At 56.1% G+C, this 20,037-nt stretch overlaps 1 protein-coding gene across 1 annotated transcript in view; it reads right to left on the reverse strand.

Moving 5' to 3' along the window:
* CNTN2 (contactin 2) overlaps positions 1 to 20,037 on the reverse strand; it is a 28,812-nt gene that overhangs the window by 5,237 nt on the left and 3,538 nt on the right. The window contains exons 2-17 of the mRNA XM_027659661.1: positions 13,532 to 13,630; positions 9,341 to 9,485; positions 8,339 to 8,514; positions 7,957 to 8,052; positions 7,534 to 7,743; positions 6,756 to 6,855; positions 6,332 to 6,507; positions 5,548 to 5,684; positions 4,936 to 5,065; positions 3,895 to 4,045; positions 3,489 to 3,616; positions 3,000 to 3,175; positions 2,027 to 2,147; positions 1,502 to 1,660; positions 1,230 to 1,379; positions 487 to 557 (exon numbers count right to left, since the gene is read on the reverse strand). Coding sequence (XP_027515462.1) covers positions 487 to 557; positions 1,230 to 1,379; positions 1,502 to 1,660; positions 2,027 to 2,147; positions 3,000 to 3,175; positions 3,489 to 3,616; positions 3,895 to 4,045; positions 4,936 to 5,065; positions 5,548 to 5,684; positions 6,332 to 6,507; positions 6,756 to 6,855; positions 7,534 to 7,743; positions 7,957 to 8,052; positions 8,339 to 8,514; positions 9,341 to 9,485; positions 13,532 to 13,586 — 2,181 coding nt within the window. The 5' untranslated portion in view covers positions 13,587 to 13,630. The remainder of the gene's footprint in view (positions 1 to 486; positions 558 to 1,229; positions 1,380 to 1,501; positions 1,661 to 2,026; positions 2,148 to 2,999; positions 3,176 to 3,488; positions 3,617 to 3,894; positions 4,046 to 4,935; positions 5,066 to 5,547; positions 5,685 to 6,331; positions 6,508 to 6,755; positions 6,856 to 7,533; positions 7,744 to 7,956; positions 8,053 to 8,338; positions 8,515 to 9,340; positions 9,486 to 13,531; positions 13,631 to 20,037) is intronic.

Genomic DNA, 20,037 nt, shown 5'->3' on the forward strand with positions numbered 1-20,037 from the left:
ATCAACGTTCACTGGTTCTAAGTTACACAGTTCCCCTCATTAATTAGTGCTCTGTCCTTCACTGCCTAATTTGCTCCATATTCTTTGCTCCCCTTATCCTCAGACAGTCTCGGACTCTCAGGCTCTGATGTCTTTGCTAATCCCCTCTGTATCTCCTGATTACTCCACCCTGTCTCTGAATGGCCACGAATTTAAGATCCCAGATGTCCAATCTTCAGCTGCCTCAAGCCTTGTCTCCTAAAGCCCATCAGAGCCACTCCAGAGGAACTCAAAGGTTCGGTGGTTTAAAGATCAAACCGGCAGGAGGCTGCAGAACCAAACCCAGGCACTTGCTGCCATCAATTAAAATGTAGGGAACTTCTATCATTTCCAACAAAGCCAGCGGGATTTTTGACCAAGTTTGGCTCAACAGAATCCTAACTGGAGCAGGGATTTCCCAAAGGGAGTGGCCTGGGCTCCCCCCCTTGGCCCCCAGCCAGCACTCACCGTCCAGTTGATGATGAGCTCGTTGGGAGCCCCTCCACCGCCGCCGAGCCCAGATGGTGCCACAGTGGGTGCTGTCAGGTCCCCAAACAAAAGCAGACAGCACAGGTTGGGTTAAGGGGGTGGCAGTGATGGAGACGGGCACAGACACGGCGCATCACAGGCAGTGACAGCTCCTGTGGAGGGGCTGGTCTCTTTTTTTTTTACCCGTGGAAATCAGGTCTGGAACACCGGCTCGTGCCTGCCCAGCTCGTCTCCGAGGGGACAGGGATGAAGCTCAAAGGCAGGGATGTGGAGGGGAGCTTTTATTGGAAAGGAGTTACTTTGCATTTGGCACACTGAGAACTGAGTTCTGCTGCTCTTCCAGCCCTTGTGCTGGCACGTTCGGGCAGCCAGGGATGGGATGAAAATTCCCAGCTCTTTGATGGGAAATCTGCCTTGCTCTTGCAGAACTGTGCTCTGTGATACAACAGCTCTTTCCCCTTCCTTGCCTTGCTGCCCAGAAGGTTTGAAGGCAGGGTTTATAATGCTTTCATATGCTGGCTCTAACGTCGGGGAAGTCACTGCCAGCTCTGCCACTGCTTCGTGTTTGCCATGGAAATGGGCAGAGAGGCAGAAAATCCTGTGATGGCCTCACCTCCAGGAGCACTCAAGGGGATGATTAATCCTTTGGGACCAAGCCAGCCTTCCCCCTCCAGCAGGCAGGGACAGATCCCTCGGGTTCCCAGGGGTGTCCCCACACCTACCTGCTTCCTTGGTGCGGATTTTGCTGGAGGGTAAACTCGGCTCCCCCACTCCCAGGATGTTACTGGCCAGGACCCGGAACTCGTAATCCATCCAAGGGATGAGGTTCACCACCTGGGCTGTCTCTGCGTTGCCTTCTATGTTTACAGGATCTATATAATCCAATAACACCAGAGGAGGGCCAATAGAGCGAGTGGCAGCACAGAGCAGGGGCTCACCAGTGCCTGGTGGCCCTCGAGGGCCGTGTCCCCAGTGCTGCCATCGAGACACTTACTGGTCCTCATCTGCTTCCACTTGCTGGAGAGGAGGGTCCTGGCCTCAATGAGGTACCTGGCGATGGGGCTGTGGTTGTCAAAGCCACGGCTCCAGCTCAGCTGGACGCTGGTGTCACTGATGTCTCTCACCACCACACCCCCGGGGGGGCCTGGAGGCCCTGGGAGACAAAGGGACGTGTTACTCAGACCAAAGATTTGGAGCTTCATCGCTCCTTGCGTTGTGCAGGTCGTAAATTGACATCAGGCCTTTCCTTTCTGGAGGCTGGGAGGCCTCACCTCCGGTTTTACCCTCCAGAAAAAGCTCCTTTCAAACCTCACAGAACCATCAAGGCCGGGAAAAGACCCCCAAGGTCACCGAGCCCAACCTTTGGCAGAAAACCACCACGCCCATTAAACTGTGTCACGAAGTTCGGATATCAGACGGTGGGGTGGCTGCAAGGGGAGGGCAAACTGATCCCTTGCAAGGGTCATGCCACGACTTAGGGGCCTGTGAGGAGCAGGGAGGCTCCTGGCAGAGCAGTTACCCCGGACGGTGAGCGTGGCTGACTCCGAGGCGCTGTCCACCACGGTCTGGGCCGTGCACGTGTAACGCCCCGAGTGCCTCAGCTGCGCGTTGGAGATGCTCAGGTCCCCGATGGCTTCCTTCTGCAGGGGGGAGAGAGAACAGGCAGTGGGGAGGGTGTTTGAACCTGATCACAGGTCAGAGTTCGTGGTTTGGGTTTGCAAAGCTGGGTTTTGGTAGCGGGGGGGGGTGTGGAAGTGGGATCTGTAAGGAGCTGCTGGAGGATCGCCCTGTGTGTGATGGAGCCACAGGGCCAGAGTGTGATGGAGCCCCAGGGCCAGCTGGCCCCAAGAGGGACCCACTGCTGGCCAGGGCTGAGCCCATTGGGTGGCCTGTGCTGAGTCTGTTTTGCTCGTGGTGGTGATCACTGAGTGATCTGAGTGACCTCTGAGTGATCCCTGAGTGATCTCTAATGAGTGATCTGAGTGACCTCTGAGTGATCTGAGTGATCTGAGTGATCCCTGGGTGATCCCTGGGTGATCCCTGGGTGATCACTGAGTGATCCCTGAGTGAACTCTGAGTGATCCCTGGGTGATCCCTGGGTGATCCCTGAGTGATCCCTGGGTGATCACTGAGTGACCTCTGAGTGATCCCTGGGTGATCCCTGCCTGCCCTCATCTCAACCCACGAGCCTTCCCCTCTCCCTTGTCCAGCTGAGGAGGGGAGTGATCACGGAATCATGGGATGGTTTGGGTTGGAAGGGACGTAAAAGATCATCTCATCCCACCCCCTGCCACGGGCAGGGACACCTCCCACTGTCCCAGGTCGCTCCACCCAACCTGGCCTTGGACACTTGCAGAGATCTGGAGTTCACAACACCTCTTTGGTGGGCGCCGGTGCCCAGCCGGGCTCAGCCCCCCACAGACACACAAACAACAAGGCTGGCACTAATTCCCTGTCCCTTTTGGTGGCACAGGAGTGCCCTGTGCCCTCACCACGCTGGCTCGCCGGTAGTGCCCCTCAGACTTGTCAAAGTCGATGGGGAAATCGTCCAGGGCCCAGGTGAAGGTGAGGTCCATGGTGGGGTCGTGGGACGCGTGGCACTGCAGGGTGAGGTTCTCACCCACGTTGATGTCAGCGCTGGATGGTGCCAGGGTGATCTTGGTGGCATCTGCAGAGAAAGAGCAGGGAGGGCTGTCAGCTGAGAACATCCATGTGCCAGTATCCCAACCAACCAACACCTTTCCAGCTCGTCCTCCCTCTGGACTCTGACAGGAGGAAGAGGAGGGATTGTGGTCGTTAGAGAAGGGAAGTGCTTTTCTCCAGGTTGGTGGGGGATGTTTTGCTGCCCCACAGGCTGAGATTACTTTGATTCCCCAAGTACTGCATTGGTTTTGGGGGTATAAGGAGAGGAGAAATATCCCATCAGTCATTCTTAGATGTTTCTTGCTCGATTGACCCCAAATCAAGGCAAACAGCTCTACCTCGAACAGAGAGGATCCCAGTGCTGTTGGCTTTGCCCATGAAATTCTCAGCAAAGCAGGTGTATTTTCCCTCATCAGATTTGCTGATGTTCTGGAGGATCAAGGTGCCATCTGGAGTAATAGTCACCCTGGAGAGGGAGAGGAACCACACAAGAGGAAGGTTAAAAATGGCTGTTCACTCTCTACCCCTGGTAATTTCCAGCACTTGCTGCTTTTAGAGAAATCAGGGATAAAAAAGACAGACAGAAAAATATCATGTAGGAGTTTTCTAAAGAAGAAATTAGAGGAACAACAAAGCTCAGGGACGGAGCAGCACATTTGGGTCATCAAGTCCAGTCTTCTGGCAAGAAAAAAAAAAGTGATTTTAGCTACAGTTTCTAGGCAGAAGCTGAGTCTGTGCTGCTACCTGCTGCTGTTGACCAGAAGCTCAGTCCCCTTGGTCCAGAGCACAGTGGCTTTGGGTGCTGCTCGTGGCTGGCAGGGGATGATGACCTTCCCACTCCGGGCTGCCGGGATCAGCCGCTTCACTGGGCTTAGTCTAAAATCTGGTGCTAAGGCTACAGGGGGGAAAAGACAGGATTAAGGAATGGTCAGAACCCCCTGCTCGGGGGGCGTTTGAAGGGCCGTGTGACTGGGTATTGATCTGTTGTTGGATGGCTTGGTAAGAGAAGCGAGGCAGTATCTGGAGAGCGGGATGAAAGGAGTGGTTCCTCTGCTGCTGGGTGGGTTCTAACACCTGCCAGGGCAGGTGTTGGGTGACACACCTGAGGCAGGTGTCGTGTGCCACACCTGTCATACACAGCAATGGGAATGGCCCTAACAAGTGCAAGGTCTTGGAGAGACACAAGAACAGCTGCTTTGGAACATGTTGAGGATATTCTCTTCAATATCCTGCTCATAGTCCCCAGCACAGACATCCAGCTTGCCTAAAACTCCTCCTGGGATTGCAGAGAGAATTGGGATTTACCTGTTGCCCTCAGTGTCTTAATGTTGAGCTCAGGGCCTTTAATTTACCTCTGGAATCTCCTGACAATGAGGAGATAAACTTTTAGACCAGTGTGGAACAGGTTTAGCATCAGTTCAGCTCCAGTCACCATCCACCAAAACAGGCTGAATGGGTGCTGAACTCTTGGGGTTTTGACCTTTTCCCTCCAAAAAAGAGGAGCTGGTAGTGGAAGAGAATTTGTAGTGCTGCTGCTGGGTGTCCTATACACTCTCTGTGGCTAAACAGATGTCCTTGTTCTCTTTCAGAGTTACTGAATTTACACAGGATTTAGATTTTTAAAGGGTTGTAGAGTGTCTTATTGGACCAGCAGCTACATTTCAATGGTGAGTGAAGCAGTTTTTTTCTGCTCCCATCTTTAATCTGGGATCGCGAGCATCGGGACGAGTCTAAAATGCTTCAGTGTCCCATTGAAACCCAGAGCTCTGGGAAGGGAGGAATTACCTTGCACTGTTAATTCAGCACTTGCATAAACTGTGCCATGCTTGTTCTCAGCCACACACTGATACATGCCAGAGTCCTCCAGGACTAGCTTGGAAAATCTCAGCTCTCCACCGCTCACTTCGATGCGGTTCTGTGCAAACAAGAGGATGAACCCATTAGATGAGAAAAAAACCAAAAATGGAACTCAATCCTCGGGTGGCCAGGGTTGAGTTTCATTGCAGGCTCTTCGGAGCCAGCCTGGTTTTCCATGGGAGAAAACTCAGGGTGTGTTTTTAGGGCCGTCCAGTCTCTCCCCCACGTCGCCGTGCTCTGCTCGCTGAGACTGCCGAGCGCCCGGGCAGCACCGTGCAGCTCACACCAAGGCAGGTATTCACCTGCCCTGATAACTGGCTGTGAGTCCCTGCAGTTGCACGAAGCAATGGCTGGGATGGCAGTGCCAGCAGAGGGAACTTGGGATCGTGGCAGTTGCTTTGCAGCCTCATGGGGGCACATGGAAGGGGGATGCGGGGTGAGGAACGGGCTGGAGATGCGTTTGCAGCGAGGCAGGAGAAGGGGCTGAGTCTGGAGGAGCAGGGTCGGTCCTGGGGGAGTTGGGGGGGTTGTCAGGGGTACCTGGGAGCTCAGGGGCTGCCCGTCCCGGAGCCACCTGACCGTGGGCCGGGGTTTGCCGGCGGCCGCGCAGCTCCAGCGCAGGTCGGACCCGATGTCGGCCTCCGTGTCCGCGATGACCTTCAGCCACTCGGGCTGGGCTGTGAGAGAGGGGCAGAGCAGCAGGAGCTCAGCTCAGGGGCAATGCTGCCAGGCAGGAGCAGGATGCCGTGGCACCTTAGTTGGCACAGCAGGAGCAGCCTCATCCTCCTGTGAGTGAGGCAGAGCCGGGTCCTGCAGGGCTGCGGCTGCTGCTCTGCACTGAATGGATCCACAGGCAAGGAGGAACTTGGTGGGTTCTCTCCCTAAGAGTTAATGCAGCCACTCCTGAACTATGGAGTCATGGAATCCCAGACTGGTTTAGGTTGGAAGGGACCGTAAAGCTCACCCAGTGCCACCCCCTGCCACGGGCAGGGACACCTTCCACTAGCCCAGGTTGGTCCAAGTTATCCAACCTGGCCTTGGGCACTTCCAGGGATGGGGCAGCCACAGCTTCTCTGGGCAACCTGTGCCAGGGCCTCCCCACCCTCCCAGGGAAGAATTCCTTCCCAATATCTGACCTAAACCTGCTCTCCTTCAGCCTAAGGCCATTCCTGAATTTCAGGATAAGAGGCAGGATTCGAGGTGGTGGTTTTGCTCCCAAAGCCTCACTTTGTGCCCGGGGCACCTTGCTGTGCAAGGTACATATTTAAGTAAAAGACCCATGTTTGAGGGTGTTCCCTTGGATGAACACACGTCCAGGGGTTACCTTGGATGATGATCCGGCCCTGGTGGGTGTCTCTGCCTTTGATGTTCTCAGCCTCACACTCGTAGGTGCCCTCGTCCTCAAAGCCAACATCCTGGATCTGCAGGAGGGGCTCGCTGCCGATCCACTTGGAGGACTGGGAGCCATCCAGCTTCCTCCACTTTATCCGGGGGACAGGGCTGTGGAAAAGCCAGGCTGGTGAACCTGGGTGACACCACAGCTCAGAGCAACCCCGTCCCCACATCCCCTGGGTGCCCTCCCAGCTGGGCCTTGGCCAGCAGGACAGATGGCTGCAGCCACTTCCCCTTTCCCACTCTCCCTCCCTCTCTGGCCTTCACCAGGGCCGTTGGAGAGAGGGGGTGTGAGGCTGCAGGTTCTGCCATTCCCTCCCCATCCCAAGCCCGAGTGACATGGACACTGCACTCACTTCCCAAAGGCAAAGCACTCCAGAGTCACCACCTGCCCTGCCAGGGCGTAGGTGTCTGCAGGGAACCTGGCCTTGATGCTGGGGGCGAACTGCCGGGCATCTGTCGGGGGGAAAACGTGGTGAGGAGCCCTGGAGGACTTCAAAATATCCTGGAGGGCTCCAAGATGTCCTGGAGGGCTCCAAAATATCCTGGAGGGCTCCAAAATGTCCTGGAGGGCTCCAAAATGTCCTGGAGGGCTCCAAAATGCCACCCAGGAGGTCTCAAAGGGCAGAGGGACCCACGGGGTGACATGACTTTCCCAGACTTTTGTGTGGGCAGAGGTTTCATTTGCTTCTCACAACAGTCTCTAAAAATCTCTTTACAACATCTCAGGGCTATTTCTCCTTGGTTTCCTAGAGCCACAGAATCCTACAATGGTTTGAGTTGGAAGGGACCTTAAGGCTCATCCAGTTCCACCTGCCCTGGGCAAGGAATCTCCCACTAGCCCAGGCTGCTCCAAGCCCCATCCATCCAGGCCTTCCTACCTGTTTAACTCCCTTTCCCCCACCCCAGAAACATTTTTTAAAGACAGAACCCCCCCCCCGGCTGAGGTTTGGGAGGGCTGCCTCCCCCCCATTCCAGCCAATCCATATTTTTATAAACTCTTAAGCTCCCCTGAGAGGCTGCTGGGTGACTTGGGCACCTCTGGTGTCCTGTGGAGTGGCTTAATTTTGCATTTCCCCCCCAATAATTGGCACTATCCCGCTGATCCAAGAGCACTTGCCCAAGGGCACTGACCCTCTGCCGTGAGGCTGAGCCGGGAGAACTTGCTGAAGACGCTCTTGGTGATGAAGTCGATGTGGCTGGTGGCAAAGCAGGAGTAGTTGCCCAGGTCAGAGGCCTCTGTCTTGGCAATGTAGAGGTTTCCCGTGGTCTGGGAGACGAAACGTCTCCCGTCGGCCGGGATGAAATTGGGGAACTCGTTCAGGAGCCACCGATAGGATAAACCTGGGGAAGAGGGGAGAGGAATGATCTGCAGGGCCTGTCTGGGTCCTCCTGGGAGGGGTGAACCCAGACTGGTCCTTGGAGTTGGTCCTTGTGTGGACACACCAAGTCCTGCCTCTGCTTTTCTGCTGAATAAACCTCCCTAAAATTCCCAAGGAAAGGCAGGAAGGTTGTGTCTCCCCTGCCTGTGGAGATGTGGAGGTGCCAGAGCCTTACCTGGGTAGTGGGGGGGAGGGCTGCAGGCAAACATCACCCCCCAGCCCTCGGTGATCCTCACGGGGTCCCGCTCCTCCGCCGAGAATTCCTGCAAAACTGAAGGGGCAAAGTGAAACCCGGGCAGAGGAAAGCTGGGGGCACCACTGTGCTTTATCTCTGGGTCTTCTCAGTGCTTGTACAGAGGGAGATCCCAAAGGATTACTGGGTTTCTCTGTAGCACAATAAATTTCCATGGCACGCCTGTGGAAGTGCCAGGGGGTTTCTCCATGGGGTGGGGTTGGGTGCCATGGGCAGAGCTGCTCTCCCACATTTCTCCAGGTGAGCAGGGGGGCTCAGTTGGCCCCCCAGCTGCATTTCCTTTACCCTGGGGAGACAAACTTACAGCCAAAGCGGAGGGAGGCCTCCCTGCTGACCACGGTGCCCCTGGAGTTGGATGCCAGGCACTGGTAGGATCCAGCATCCTTGGCTTTCACGGGGTTGCTGATCACCAGGTCCCCTGCAACCAGCCTGTAACGGGAGTCTGGCTCCACCTCAATGTCTGTGCCGTTCATCTTCCACCTGCCCAGAGCGAGAGGGGGGAGTGAGGGGGTGAATCCTCCTGGCCACACCCTGGGGCCTCACAGGGGGCTGTGCTGGTTGGTGTTCCAGCTCTGCTGGGATTGGAGTTAGATTCCTATCCTGGCTGTGCCCTGGGAGAGATGGCACAGCACAGAGTCACTGAGGCTGGAAAATCCCTCCAGGTTTGAGTCCAACCCGATCCTGGTTCCCACCTTGTCCCCCAGCCCAGAGCACTGAGAGCCACGTCCAGTCCTTCCTTGGGCACCTCCAGGGGTGGGGACTCCAAACCTCCCTGGGCAGCCCCTTCCAATACCTGACCACCCTCTCCAGAGAGAAATTTTTCCCTAATATCCAACCTGACCCTCCCCTGGCACAGCCTGAGGCTGTTCCCTCTCCTCCTGTCCCTTGTTCCCTGGGAGCAGAGCCCGACCCCCCCCGGCTCCCCCCTCCTGTCAGGGGGTTGCAGAGCCAGAAGGACCCCCCTGAGCCCTCCTTTTCTCCAGGCTGAGCCCCCCCAGCTCCCTCAGCTCTCCTGGTTCTCCAGCCCCTTCCCAGCTCCCTCAGCTGCTCCTCCTGGGACTCACCCCCCGTGTGGACAAGAAGGCTCATTCCCACCTTAATAATATAAAAGTGGAGAAGAGGAAGCAAATCCCAGCTGGTTTTCTCCCGGTGCTGGAGCAGAGGGGGCAGCTGAGCTCACCTGTGAGTCTGAGCTCACCTGTGGGTCTGAGCTCACCTGTAGGGCTGAGCTCACCTGTAGGGCTGAGCTCACCTGTAGGTCTGAGCTCACCTGTGGGTCTGAGCTCACCTGTGGGTCTGAGCTCACCTGTAGGTCGCAGGGGGGTTGGCTCGTGCCCGGCAGGTCAGAGTGACCTTCTCCTCAGCTGAGCCTTCAGGGAAGAGGGTGTGGGAGGGCTGCTCCTCAAACACGGGCCCGTAGCTCCTGGTGCTGCTCTGGGCCTGGCACCAAACTGCAAGAGAGGGAAAACTCACTTGGCTTTTCCTAAAAAACCGCTCCTTTCCAGCTCTGTAGGGTGTCCCTGGCAGCAGGAGGAGCAGCGTGAGAGTCACAACCCACCTGTCAGCACAGCCCAGCCCTGGCTCGGGGCTCCCAGCCTGAGCTTCCCATGGAGCATCCCACCCATCCCACCCTGCCAGAGGAGCATCCCACCCATCTCACCCTGCCAGAGGAGCATCCCACCCATCCCACCCATCCCACCCTGCCAGAGGAGCATCCCACCCATCCCACCCTGCTGGAGGCACCGATGGCTCCGGAGACGTGGGGATGGAGGATATGAACACGCAGCCCTTGGAAAACCACCTGCACACAGGCCTGGGAAGCCCTGGGTGCCCTCCCTGGGCTGGTTCCTCCTCTCTCTGCACGGCCTGGTTGGTTCCTCCTCGTCCTCTCCAGGATGAGGGAGCAGGAGGAGACCTGGGATCGTCCCGGCTCTGCCGGTCCCTCACCCCCTGCATCTGCAGCACCCCCAGCTCTGGCCACTCAGACCAGTTGGCTGCTGGTGTTAAAACCAGTGCAGACCATTCTGTTCCAGGACTGGGATGAGCCTTGAGCTGCTTTTGGAGCCTTCAGACACGGGTTGGACTCTGATCTTGCTGTTGTGGGCGCGGCTCAGGCTGAGGCACGAGAGGAACAGAAGGACCCTCCTGCTTTCTCCCACGCTGTGTCTGGGTCCCCCTTTGGAGCCAGCACCCTTTGGTGACCCTTTGTCACTGGGAAGTGCCATCTGTCCTCACTGAGGGGCTCGTGTCTCAGATAAAGAACAAATTCTAGCAGGCCCCCTTCCACACAGGCTGGATGGAAACCACAATCCCAGAATGGTTTGGGATGGGAGGAACCTTAAAACCCATCCAGTTCCACCCTCCTGACCACCTTCCACCAGACCAGGTTGCTCCAAGCCCTGTCCAAAACCTGGCCTGGCAGCGACACTGTAAATAAGACCAAAGCAGAAGCTGCCTGGAAATCTCTTTATTGCAGGAGCAGCTGGTGGGATAATTGCCAGCAGGTCTGTCCTCTCCCTGGCACCTTGGAAATGCCTGTCTCTTATCAGGGAAGGAGCCACCAGCACAGTCTCCTGCTCACTGATAAGCTCCAAGATGCTTCTGTAGCTCCAGGATCCTTCCATGCTTCCTAATTGAATTAATAACTGTCTCAAACCCACAATCTGTCTCCTTCCCTCCACTCCCCAGCATGGGCACTCCTCAAATTAAGCAGCTCCAGTGAGTTTGATGTTTTATGCAAGAGTAACTTCCAGCAGGGAATGGCCAGCTCAGCTCTCTGGGATCAGGGGGAGCAGCCCCTTTACCTGCAGCTCCCGGGGTTTGGCTCCTGCTCCGTGCAGGGCCGAGGGTGGGATGGGAAAAGGGGGCTCTGCTAATTGGCTCAGTGGGTTTGGAGCAGCTGTCCCAGCACCAGGCAATTATCCCAGAGCTCGGGATGTGCTGCAGCAGGAACCTGCTGGTCCCTGGTGTCACACAGGGAGGGGGCTGAGCCCGGGGCTGACTCTTTGGAACGAAAGAAAAGCAGCATTTTGAGAGTCTTGTCCCCTCCAAACCAGTGCCATTTCCTCCTTGAAACCTTCTATTCCTGAAGGAAAAGCTCGTGGAAGCTGGAAATCTCCTCCCAGTTGGGTCAGCAGTGGCTGTGCTGAGCAAGTCCCAGCTGGAAAGAACTCTGCTGACCAGCAGGGAAAACAATCTGGAGTTAATGGGGAATTAATAAGAAAGTACTAATTGTGTTCTGACAGGTGTGTTAATTGTGTTCTCACAGATGGCAGTGACTGGGCTGAGGTTTAACAGCTTTACATTTTGAGATTAACGGGGAGCACGTGGTAAATAATTCCTATTTATTTAACAAATAAAATATATGTTGTTACCACTCCCATCCACGCCCTTTCTCGTGGGATGCTCTTTTCCAGTCGAGCCAAATTAGGCTCATCCTCCCCTCGGCTTCCACCCAGACTCTGTGTCCCATTGCTCTCCTCTGCTGTCCCTTTTTCCCTGCCAAGGTTATGGACTGCAACTGTGAGGGATTGATTTTCCCCAAGGAAATCAATGCCAGGAGTTCAGGTGAGTTTTTATCTCCAGTTCCAAGGTGTCTGGTCGGTGCTGGGGGTGAAATGCCTGCATCTCACTCATTAAAAAAAACAGATTAAAGCCATAATTAAACAGTTCCAAGATGGGGACAAGGGTAGAATTAAGAATTGAAGGTAAATCAGGGTGGTAAATCTCAGAACCTCCGAGACTGATTGTCTGGGACATTTCTGTCCCCTCAGAACTCTCATTTTTGATGGTACCAAGACATTCTGTCCTTGGGCCCTGTGGTTTGGGCAACAGGGAGAACAGACACAAAATCAAGGTCTCCTCCAATTCTGCAAGGAGCAAAGTGACCCGCTCGGAATTGTCTGTGCTGCTTCCAGCCAGGAGAGCAGGAACGATGGCAAACCCACCCCTGCACCTCCACAGCGACCTTCAGGAGCAGTGCAAATCAATATCAGCACCAAAATAAACAGAAACAGGTGCGAGTGGAGCATCTGAAAATGAAGATTTGGCAAAGCAGCTGCGGGGAGGTGACTCCAGAGCCTCCCTGGGCACCGGCCCCTTCCTGGCATTATTTGTGGGGTATTTTTAGGAATATGCTGAGAGCCAGACCTGGAAAGCCCAGGTGTGCAGGAGGCTGAACCTTTTCCCCTTTGAGCTGAGCCCTGAGCCAGCTCTGGAGGGCAGGGAATGATCCAGGGCTCAGCTGAGTGTTTTCCAAGCCGTATTCCAGCTCCGTCCATGGCTCCGGAGTGCTGCCCACAGCCTGGAGCCTCAGCACACGAGGGAGCTGGGCAATTAATTGGTGTTTTGGGCAGCCTGAACACACATGTGCCCAGAACCTGAGTGGTTATTTTTGAAGGGACAGCTCCCAGAGGAGCAGAGGGGTTTATTTTTAACGAGAAGCTTTGTGAGGAACAAAGGGTCGGGGCTTTAACCAGCCTTAGATCTCAAGATTTTCCAGAGCTTTTCCCAAATGAACAAAGGCCAGGGAGGTTTTTAGATTTTAGAGAGCTGTCCCTGTGCACTTGAGAAGCTTTAAAGCTCTACAGATTGCTCCAGACCTTTACACTTTGCTCCAGACCTGGAGTCTTTGGCTCTGTGGTGTCTCCTCGAGCCTCATCTCTCGCTGCTGCCATCGTTGTGTCCCCAGTCCCTCCCTCGTGTCCCCAGGGAGGATTTCCCAGCTGGCTCCTGAGATCCATTGCACCATCAGCCAGAGGTCAGAGAAAATCACCCTCCCAGGCTTCCCAGAAGGGCAGTTTTGGGGGGCTCAGCTTGGGCTGGGAGCGAGTTGCCTGAACTCAGGTGGTTAATGGGAGAACCCAAGTCCATCTCCATGCCCAGATTTGGGTCAGACCAATTTCCAAACAGGATAATTGCCTCCCAATCTAGGGCAGCCACCCCTCCTTCTGCCTCCTCAGGGATCCAGAGAACATTAAAAGGTAATTAGATATTTATAAGGACAGGCGAGCAGCCTCTGCCCGGGATGATGAATTAGCTTGAAGACATTATCTAATTCTCAGTTGGCTGAAATGAAATGTCTCCCTGCTGAAAAGGGACCTACAGAGAGCAGCCTGAGCCTCCCTGAGATCCAGAAATGGTCCCTGAGATCCACCAATGGTCCCTGATGAACAGGAATCTTTTTGCAGTCAGGGTGTGGCCAACAAGGCATTCCCTAGAAAATCCAGGATGGTGAAGTGGCTTCACCACGGGTGACTCCCACTGGCAGAAGGGAATTCCTCCTGCATCTCCTGATTTCACCCAAACCTGGATTTAGAAAGTGGGGAGAGGGAGATGTGTCAACCATTCCTGTCCTCTTTGAGCAGCACAAAGGGAAATTGGGAATAACATGGACACAGCTCTGGGTGGCACAAACCCCCCCGAGGATTGGGCTGATCCCAACTGCTGTGTGTTGTCCCCCCGGACACCTCCCACCTCTCCCAAGGGAAACTCTTACCCAGGAAGGTGCTGACAGCCAGGGACATGTGGACAAACCCTCTGGTGCCTCCCATCCTGTGCCAGGTCACGGTGTGGAGCCTCTACGGGGACGGTGGCCCTGCGAGGGATGGAGAGCGGGGTGAGCTGCCAGGAGCTGCAATCCGAGTCCCTTCCCGGGGATATTCCACGATTCCGTGATTCCAGAGGCTCTGCCCGAGGGCACAGCGTCCAGCTGTGCCACCCTGCTGGCCACAGGCCCAGGGCAGAGTCACCCCAGGGCGAACATCCAGCTGTCCCAAGGGCAGGGCAGTGGTTGAAGGAGCTCTTTTTTTCTCCCTGGCACCACAAATCTGGCTGGGGAGTTGTTGTTGTTCCTCCTCCCTCGTTATCTGCTCTCCTTTCCCCCCCCCCCCCCATCTCCAAAAATAACACTCCCTCCTGAGCGTTTCTGATTAAAACCCACAAAGGCAGAAGCACACACAGGATGTTGGTGGGGGGGAGAGGAGGAAGAAATGATCTGGTATTTTGTGAAAATAACAGATATTGGGAAGGGATTCTTCCCTGAGAGGGTGGGGAGGCACTGGAACGGGTTTTTCGGAGGAGTTGTGGACTCTCCATCCCTGGAAGTGTCCAAGGCCAGGTTGGAGCAACCTGGGCTAGTGGAAGGTGCCCCTGCCCGTGGCAGGGGGTGACACTGTGTGATCTTGAAGGTCCCTTCCAACCCAAACCAGGCAGGAATTCCATGATTCTATAAAAAAAGGCATCTTTGAAACTCCTCAGGCACTGCCTGATTTTGGGGGCTGTGCCAGCCCCAAGTCCCTTGTTCTGGACAGGTTGGGGGGCTCAGCCTCTCACCATGTGCTGCTCCCCAGCTTTTAGAGCCTCAGGCAGGGAGCTCAGGCTTGCAGGGGGATGTGCAAAGGGGCAACACAGGGCTGGGTCCTTTCCTGCTTTTCTCTTAAGTTTAATGCATTTGAACAGTTAATGAAGGGCTGAGGGAGTGCCCAGGCATCTCCCGGTGCCCTGGGATGAATTAGCAGGGGCAGCAGAGCTGTCCAGTCCCCTCCACAGCCCCCTGCCTGCCAAGATCTCCCAAAAATTAAAAAACCCAACCAAAACCCTGTGCCCTCTGTGCTGCCCCTCGTCCCTGAGTTCTCCTGGCGCTGGAGCAGCTCCAGCACAGGCACCTCTTCCCCCGGCACTCCAGCAGGGATATCGGGCTGGGTTTTTCCCCCCTCTTTGTTAACGGACCCGGCAGGAGGAGGAGGAGCCCGGGCTGCCCTCCCGAGCGCACAGCCCGCTGAGCCGCCGCTCAAGACGCTGCCAAGAGCTCCCGGGGCCGCCCGTGCTGCTCATCCCCCCTGCTCCAGCTGGTGGTGCTCCGCTCGTGTCCCGGCCCATCTGTCCGCCCGAGCTGCTCCCGAGCTCCCCCGAGCCGGGATTAGCCCCCGTCCCGCGGGATGCAGCCCCAGCTCGGCCGGTTTGTGACCGGCAGCCCCGGAGCTGCACCTGAGCAAACAGGAGAGCCCGGCTTTGCCCCCCAAAACCCCCCTGGGGGGACCCTGCCCGCTGCAAAAGCCACCTGGCCCCTTTGTGTCCTCACCCAAATCCTTGATTCTTATCTCGTTTGGGTCAGGGGGCTGGATCCCCTCTGCCCCCAGCGAGCTCATGTCCTGGTTGGGGTTTGTTATCTGCCAGGCGCCAAAATAAGGCTGGAGCTTAATTATGGTCTGTGTGGCTGGGGGAGGAGGGACCCCTGCCTCCTTTTCCCCCTATTCCCAATCAGGCCATGGCAGCTCCTGGTGGGAGCAGCGTTCTGGGCAGGGAATTTGGGGACGGAGCAGGGAAGGGCGTGGGGCACATTTCGCACATGGAAGCTGCTCCATTTGTTCCAGCAGCCCCGGAGTGAGTCAGTCACACGGAGTCACTTGATGTCAACGACAATCACGCCCCAAACGGCGTCCTGAGCCCACGGCCCTGCAGCAAACACTGTCCCTTTGTTCCCTGCCCCGGCCCTCAGCCGGGGGTGCTGAGCAGGCAGAGCTGCCACCGGGGGTCTGCGGGCGGTGCCAGCTCTGCACTAATTAACGGGTTGGCTTTTCCAGGTCTCCCCAGTTTGCTTCCTTGAGGGTCTGTGGAAGGCAGGGAGCACTGGAGCTGTTCCTGCACCAGTCAGGGAGTCTTTGCTCCGTCGCTTCCAGCCCCGATTGCTGGGTCTGGATCTGCAGCCCCAGAGCTGCCCTGGGAAGCTCTGAGTGGCTGCAGCTTTGCTTCCCTTATTCCTTTTCCCTCTCGCTTTTAAAACAAATAGGAAAGAGGGTGGAAAAGTTCAGTTTGGTTATTTTTTGTAGAAACACGAATGGTTTGGGTTGGGAGGGACCTTAAAGCCAAGCCCATCCCATCCCATCCCATCCCATCCCATCCCATCCCTTCCCTTCCACTAGACCAGGGCATTCCTGGCCTTGAGATGGGATTCATCCCATCCAGGGATGGAGCAGCCACAGCTTCTCTGGGCAACCTGTGCCAGGGCCTCCCCAGCCTCACAGAGGGGAATTCCTTCCTAAAATCCAATCTAAACCCACTCTCTGTCAGTTTAAATCCATGTAATAAGGAGGAGGAGGTCAGTGTGGGCCACTGTCCCTCCTGGGGGGCTGGAGGCTCCTCTGGGCAGCTCCTGCCACCTCCCTGGTTTTATCAGCACTTCCCACTTGCTGCTGGATGTGCTGTATCTGAACAAGTTTCCTCCTGCCTGTCCCCTGTGCCTCCACCTCAACAGGAGGTGTTCCGAGGGCTGGGCTGGGATCCGGGCAGGACTAGGGAAGGAAGAGCTGTGATGCCTTTGATGAGACTACAGCCCCCAGCACCCCCCTCAGCTTCACTCCCTGCAGCCAAGCCGAGCTGGTATCCTGTGGAAATCGAGCTGATTTGAATTGTTGGATTATTTGTCGGTTCATTATTTGTGATGTAAACCCACAGCTCTGTGCTGGCTCCGGCTCTGCCTCTTCCCACCCCGCTCTCCCCATCTGTTCTCATCCCTTTTATTCACCACGTTCTCTCTTCCCACTCCCCTGTGCTCATCCCTCCACCTCCCCAGAGCCCCCCTCCCGGGTGGCTGTTCCTGGAATGCTCAGGGTGTCTTGGGGTGGCTCTGGAGGTGGGATGTGCTGAGCTGCTCCTGGGAGGCTCCTGCTGAGGGAAGTGCTGCTGCTCTGCTGCTTTAAATCCAGCCTGTGCTTTAACTTGGTAAAAAAAATCGGGAATGTGACAGCCAGGAGGAGCTCCAGGTACCTCCCCACCAAATGGAGATGGAAGAGAGAAACAGAGGAGTTTCTCCGAGTGCTGACACTGAATTTATGTGCAACCAGAGACTGGATGAACTAATCCTCATGGATGCTGCTTTCCCTGGTCCTGGCTGCCTTGTCACCTAAAAGCCACGATCAAATTGTGCCTGAGGGGCTGCTGCTCTTGAGGTCACCCCTGGGGCTGGGCTGGGGTCTCAGGGGCCTCTCCAAAGCCACGACCCAGAGCACCCGACCCTCAGCTCCTCCCAGGTGTGCCCAGGCACTCTGCATCTCACATTCAGACCTGCCTCCATCCCTAATTAGAGGAGGGCCACAGGGACCTGTTCTTTCCCCTCGTCCTGGGGTATTTTGACAGTCACTCGAGAGCCTTCTGCTGCACTGAAAGGGGATCTGCCCTCCCTGCTAATGGATGTGTCATTAATACCTCCTGCAGCAGGGCAGGCATGGGCACAGTGGGAAAACCACGAGCATTAGCCCTTTCCTCTGGAGCCCCTGGGATCTGGGAATGATCCATTATCGTGGAGACGGAGTCAAGGAGCTACAGAGAGACTGTGAGGAGTCCTGAGCCTCTGGGAGAGGAGACACTGCCTGGTCCTGATCCTGGTCCAGCTCTGGCTGTGGAGCAGCATCCTCTGCAGGGGGGGACTCCAGCTGGATTTTGGGTGTGGGGAGGCCAAGGGTGGCTTTTGGGGGGAGATGGGCTTTGACAGGAGGTGACAAGGCCGGCAGAGCACTATCCATTACCAGGAGAAATCAGTGTAATTCCATCTCCTGTGCTCGCTGACCACAGGAGCACTTTTAAGTGGGGCAGCTCCTTGTGCTGCCGCCTTCCCTGGGGAAGGATTTTGCTCCTGAGGGTGGATGATGCTGCAGCTCCTCCTGTGCTGAGTGTCTCTTTTATTCAGGAGCATGGCAAAGGCTGGGAAGGGCAGGCTTTTGATGTTCCCTGGGTTTTGACTTGCCCAAGGTTGGGAACAGTCTGTCCATCCCAGCACAGCGTGTTTCATGAGCTACAAATGGGTTTGTTGTAATGGATCTGTCCTCCTGTAAAACTGCCTGTGCTCAGGAGATTGATTTAGAGGCAAACTCTGAATTCAGCCTCTCCTGAGCTTTTCTGGGTTCTGATCTCTTGGTGGCTCCAGGACCTGCAGCAGCAGCTGCTGCAGAAATCCTGCAAACCACCCCAAACCCACCCCAAGCAGTGAAGTGTCCAAGGCCCAAATGGGGACCAAAAGCAGCCTCAGAGGGTTCAAAGCCTTGTGGTGGAGCTCAGCCCTCCCCAGGCTTGTCACACCCCAAAACCAGACCCCAAACCCCACTGCAGTTGCTGGGGGACCCAGTGGGGTCAGAACACGAGGCAGAGGAGTGCTGTGGGCACTGCTGGTTTTGATATCTGTCCCCCGCCAAAGGACCTTAAATTGATAATAATCAATTAACTGTAGCAACCCTGGCTGGATAAGGATCAATGTTTGATCAATGGCTCCTGCTCTTTCCTCCCCAGGTGGATGAATGGGGGGGGGACAGCTCAGAGCAGGGTGAGAGGAAGAGCCCAGGTTATCCAACATGATGGAAAAGACAGAGAAATCCCTGTGGGGGGAGAGAAATCCCCCCTGGGAGCTCAGGTCCAGGGGGGGAATCACTGGGAGAGTTTGGAGCTGCTGAGGGGCTGAGGTTGAAACGTTCCCATCCTCCCATCCCTGATTTTGTGTTGGATGGGACCGGGTTGGAGCCAAGTGCTGGGAGAAGAGCTGCTGCTCCGGGGCTGTGCTTCCCTGAGCAGATTTTATGGATGCTGGAGGATCAGTGTGTGGCTGTGCCACGGGGGAGGCAGCCCTGGCACCCAGGAGCAGCTCCTGCTCAAAGCAGGGAGAGGTTTGGCTTCACCTGGGGGTAAAAAGAAGCCCTTCTGGTCCCACTGTGAGGGGCAGGCGGGCTCTGGGGTGATCCCAGCAGGAAAGCTGCATCCAGGCACGGGCTCCCAGCACTCCCTGTTTTCCCTGTGCCTTTTAAGTGCCTTTCCCTAATAATTGGCTGGTGCATGCAGGGACATCGTGGGTCACAGCCCCTCATTGTCACGGGGGCTCAGTGGGAGTTTTCTTTTGGTTCAGCCCCATCCAGGCAAACCCTCCCTTTTGTGAGGAGACAAAGCCGGGATCTGCCTTCGCTCCAGGGACATGGGATGGGATGTGGGAGGCACGGGATGGGCTGGGATCCCTGATGGGATCCCTGGGGGGGTAAAATCTAATTCTGATAAAAAGGGTGATGTTATGAGGGGGCCTTTCCTGCTCTCCTGTTATGTTGGGAAGTCTGAATTTTCGATCTGAGCTTTGCAGTCAGCGGGTTTGCCTTTTTTTTTTTCTTTTTTTAATTATCATTATTATTCTTTTTTCCACCCCCACCCCCGACCAAACCAGTTCCCATCTCTGGCTGCCACCACCTTGGTGCCTTGGGGTGCCTGATCCTCTGCTCTGCTGCAATAAACCCTTGGAAAATCCCCCGGGTTTTGGGGCTGAAGCTCTTGGGGTGTCCCCACAGCCGGACCAGGCTCGTGTCATCCCCAGGAGGGACCTCAGGGCGGCTGCAGGAGCTCAGCCCTGAGGAGATGCCTTGGGGCACGAGAGAAGACAAAGCAGACTCACAGGAACAGCCAGGAAACCTTTCTGTGCATCCCCAGGCCCCGGGGCACAGGGGATGGGGGAAGTTTGGCTGGGGAGATGAATTCCCCACGAGCTGCAGCTCCGAGCTCTCCCTCCAGACTCGTGTTTCAATCGATAGCTTTGTCCACAGCAGCTGAGAAGACGCTCAGAGTCTTTGAGAACAAGGCCACGAGTGACTCCAGGTGAGCACAGGGGTGGCTGGGAGGGGATGTCTGCCCAAAACCCTCGTTAATGCTGATTATGGCGGGTAAAGTTCCAAACATTGGGCCCTTCTCCCAGACTCTCCCCTGCATGTTCACTGGGGTGCAAAGCACCCTCCAAGCATCTCTGGGCACAACCTGCACCCCCTTTCCCTGGGAAATGCTGGTTATTCCTCAGGGATTGCACAGGAGGAGATGCTCAGACAGGCTGGGAGTCGAGGTCGCCTCCTCCCCAAAATAAAACTCCAAAAAAAAGCTCCCCACTGCAGGTCTCCCCTTTCCTCTCCACGCCTGGAGCAGGCAGAGCTGAGCTGTGGGGAGCTCTGCCCAAACCCTGGGCCACCCCCAGCTCTGCCCAAACCCTGG

Source organism: Corapipo altera, unplaced genomic scaffold (genome assembly GCF_003945725.1).
Source record: "Corapipo altera isolate COAL_440 unplaced genomic scaffold, ASM394572v1 77b, whole genome shotgun sequence".
NCBI classification, from domain to species: domain Eukaryota; kingdom Metazoa; phylum Chordata; class Aves; order Passeriformes; family Pipridae; genus Corapipo; species Corapipo altera.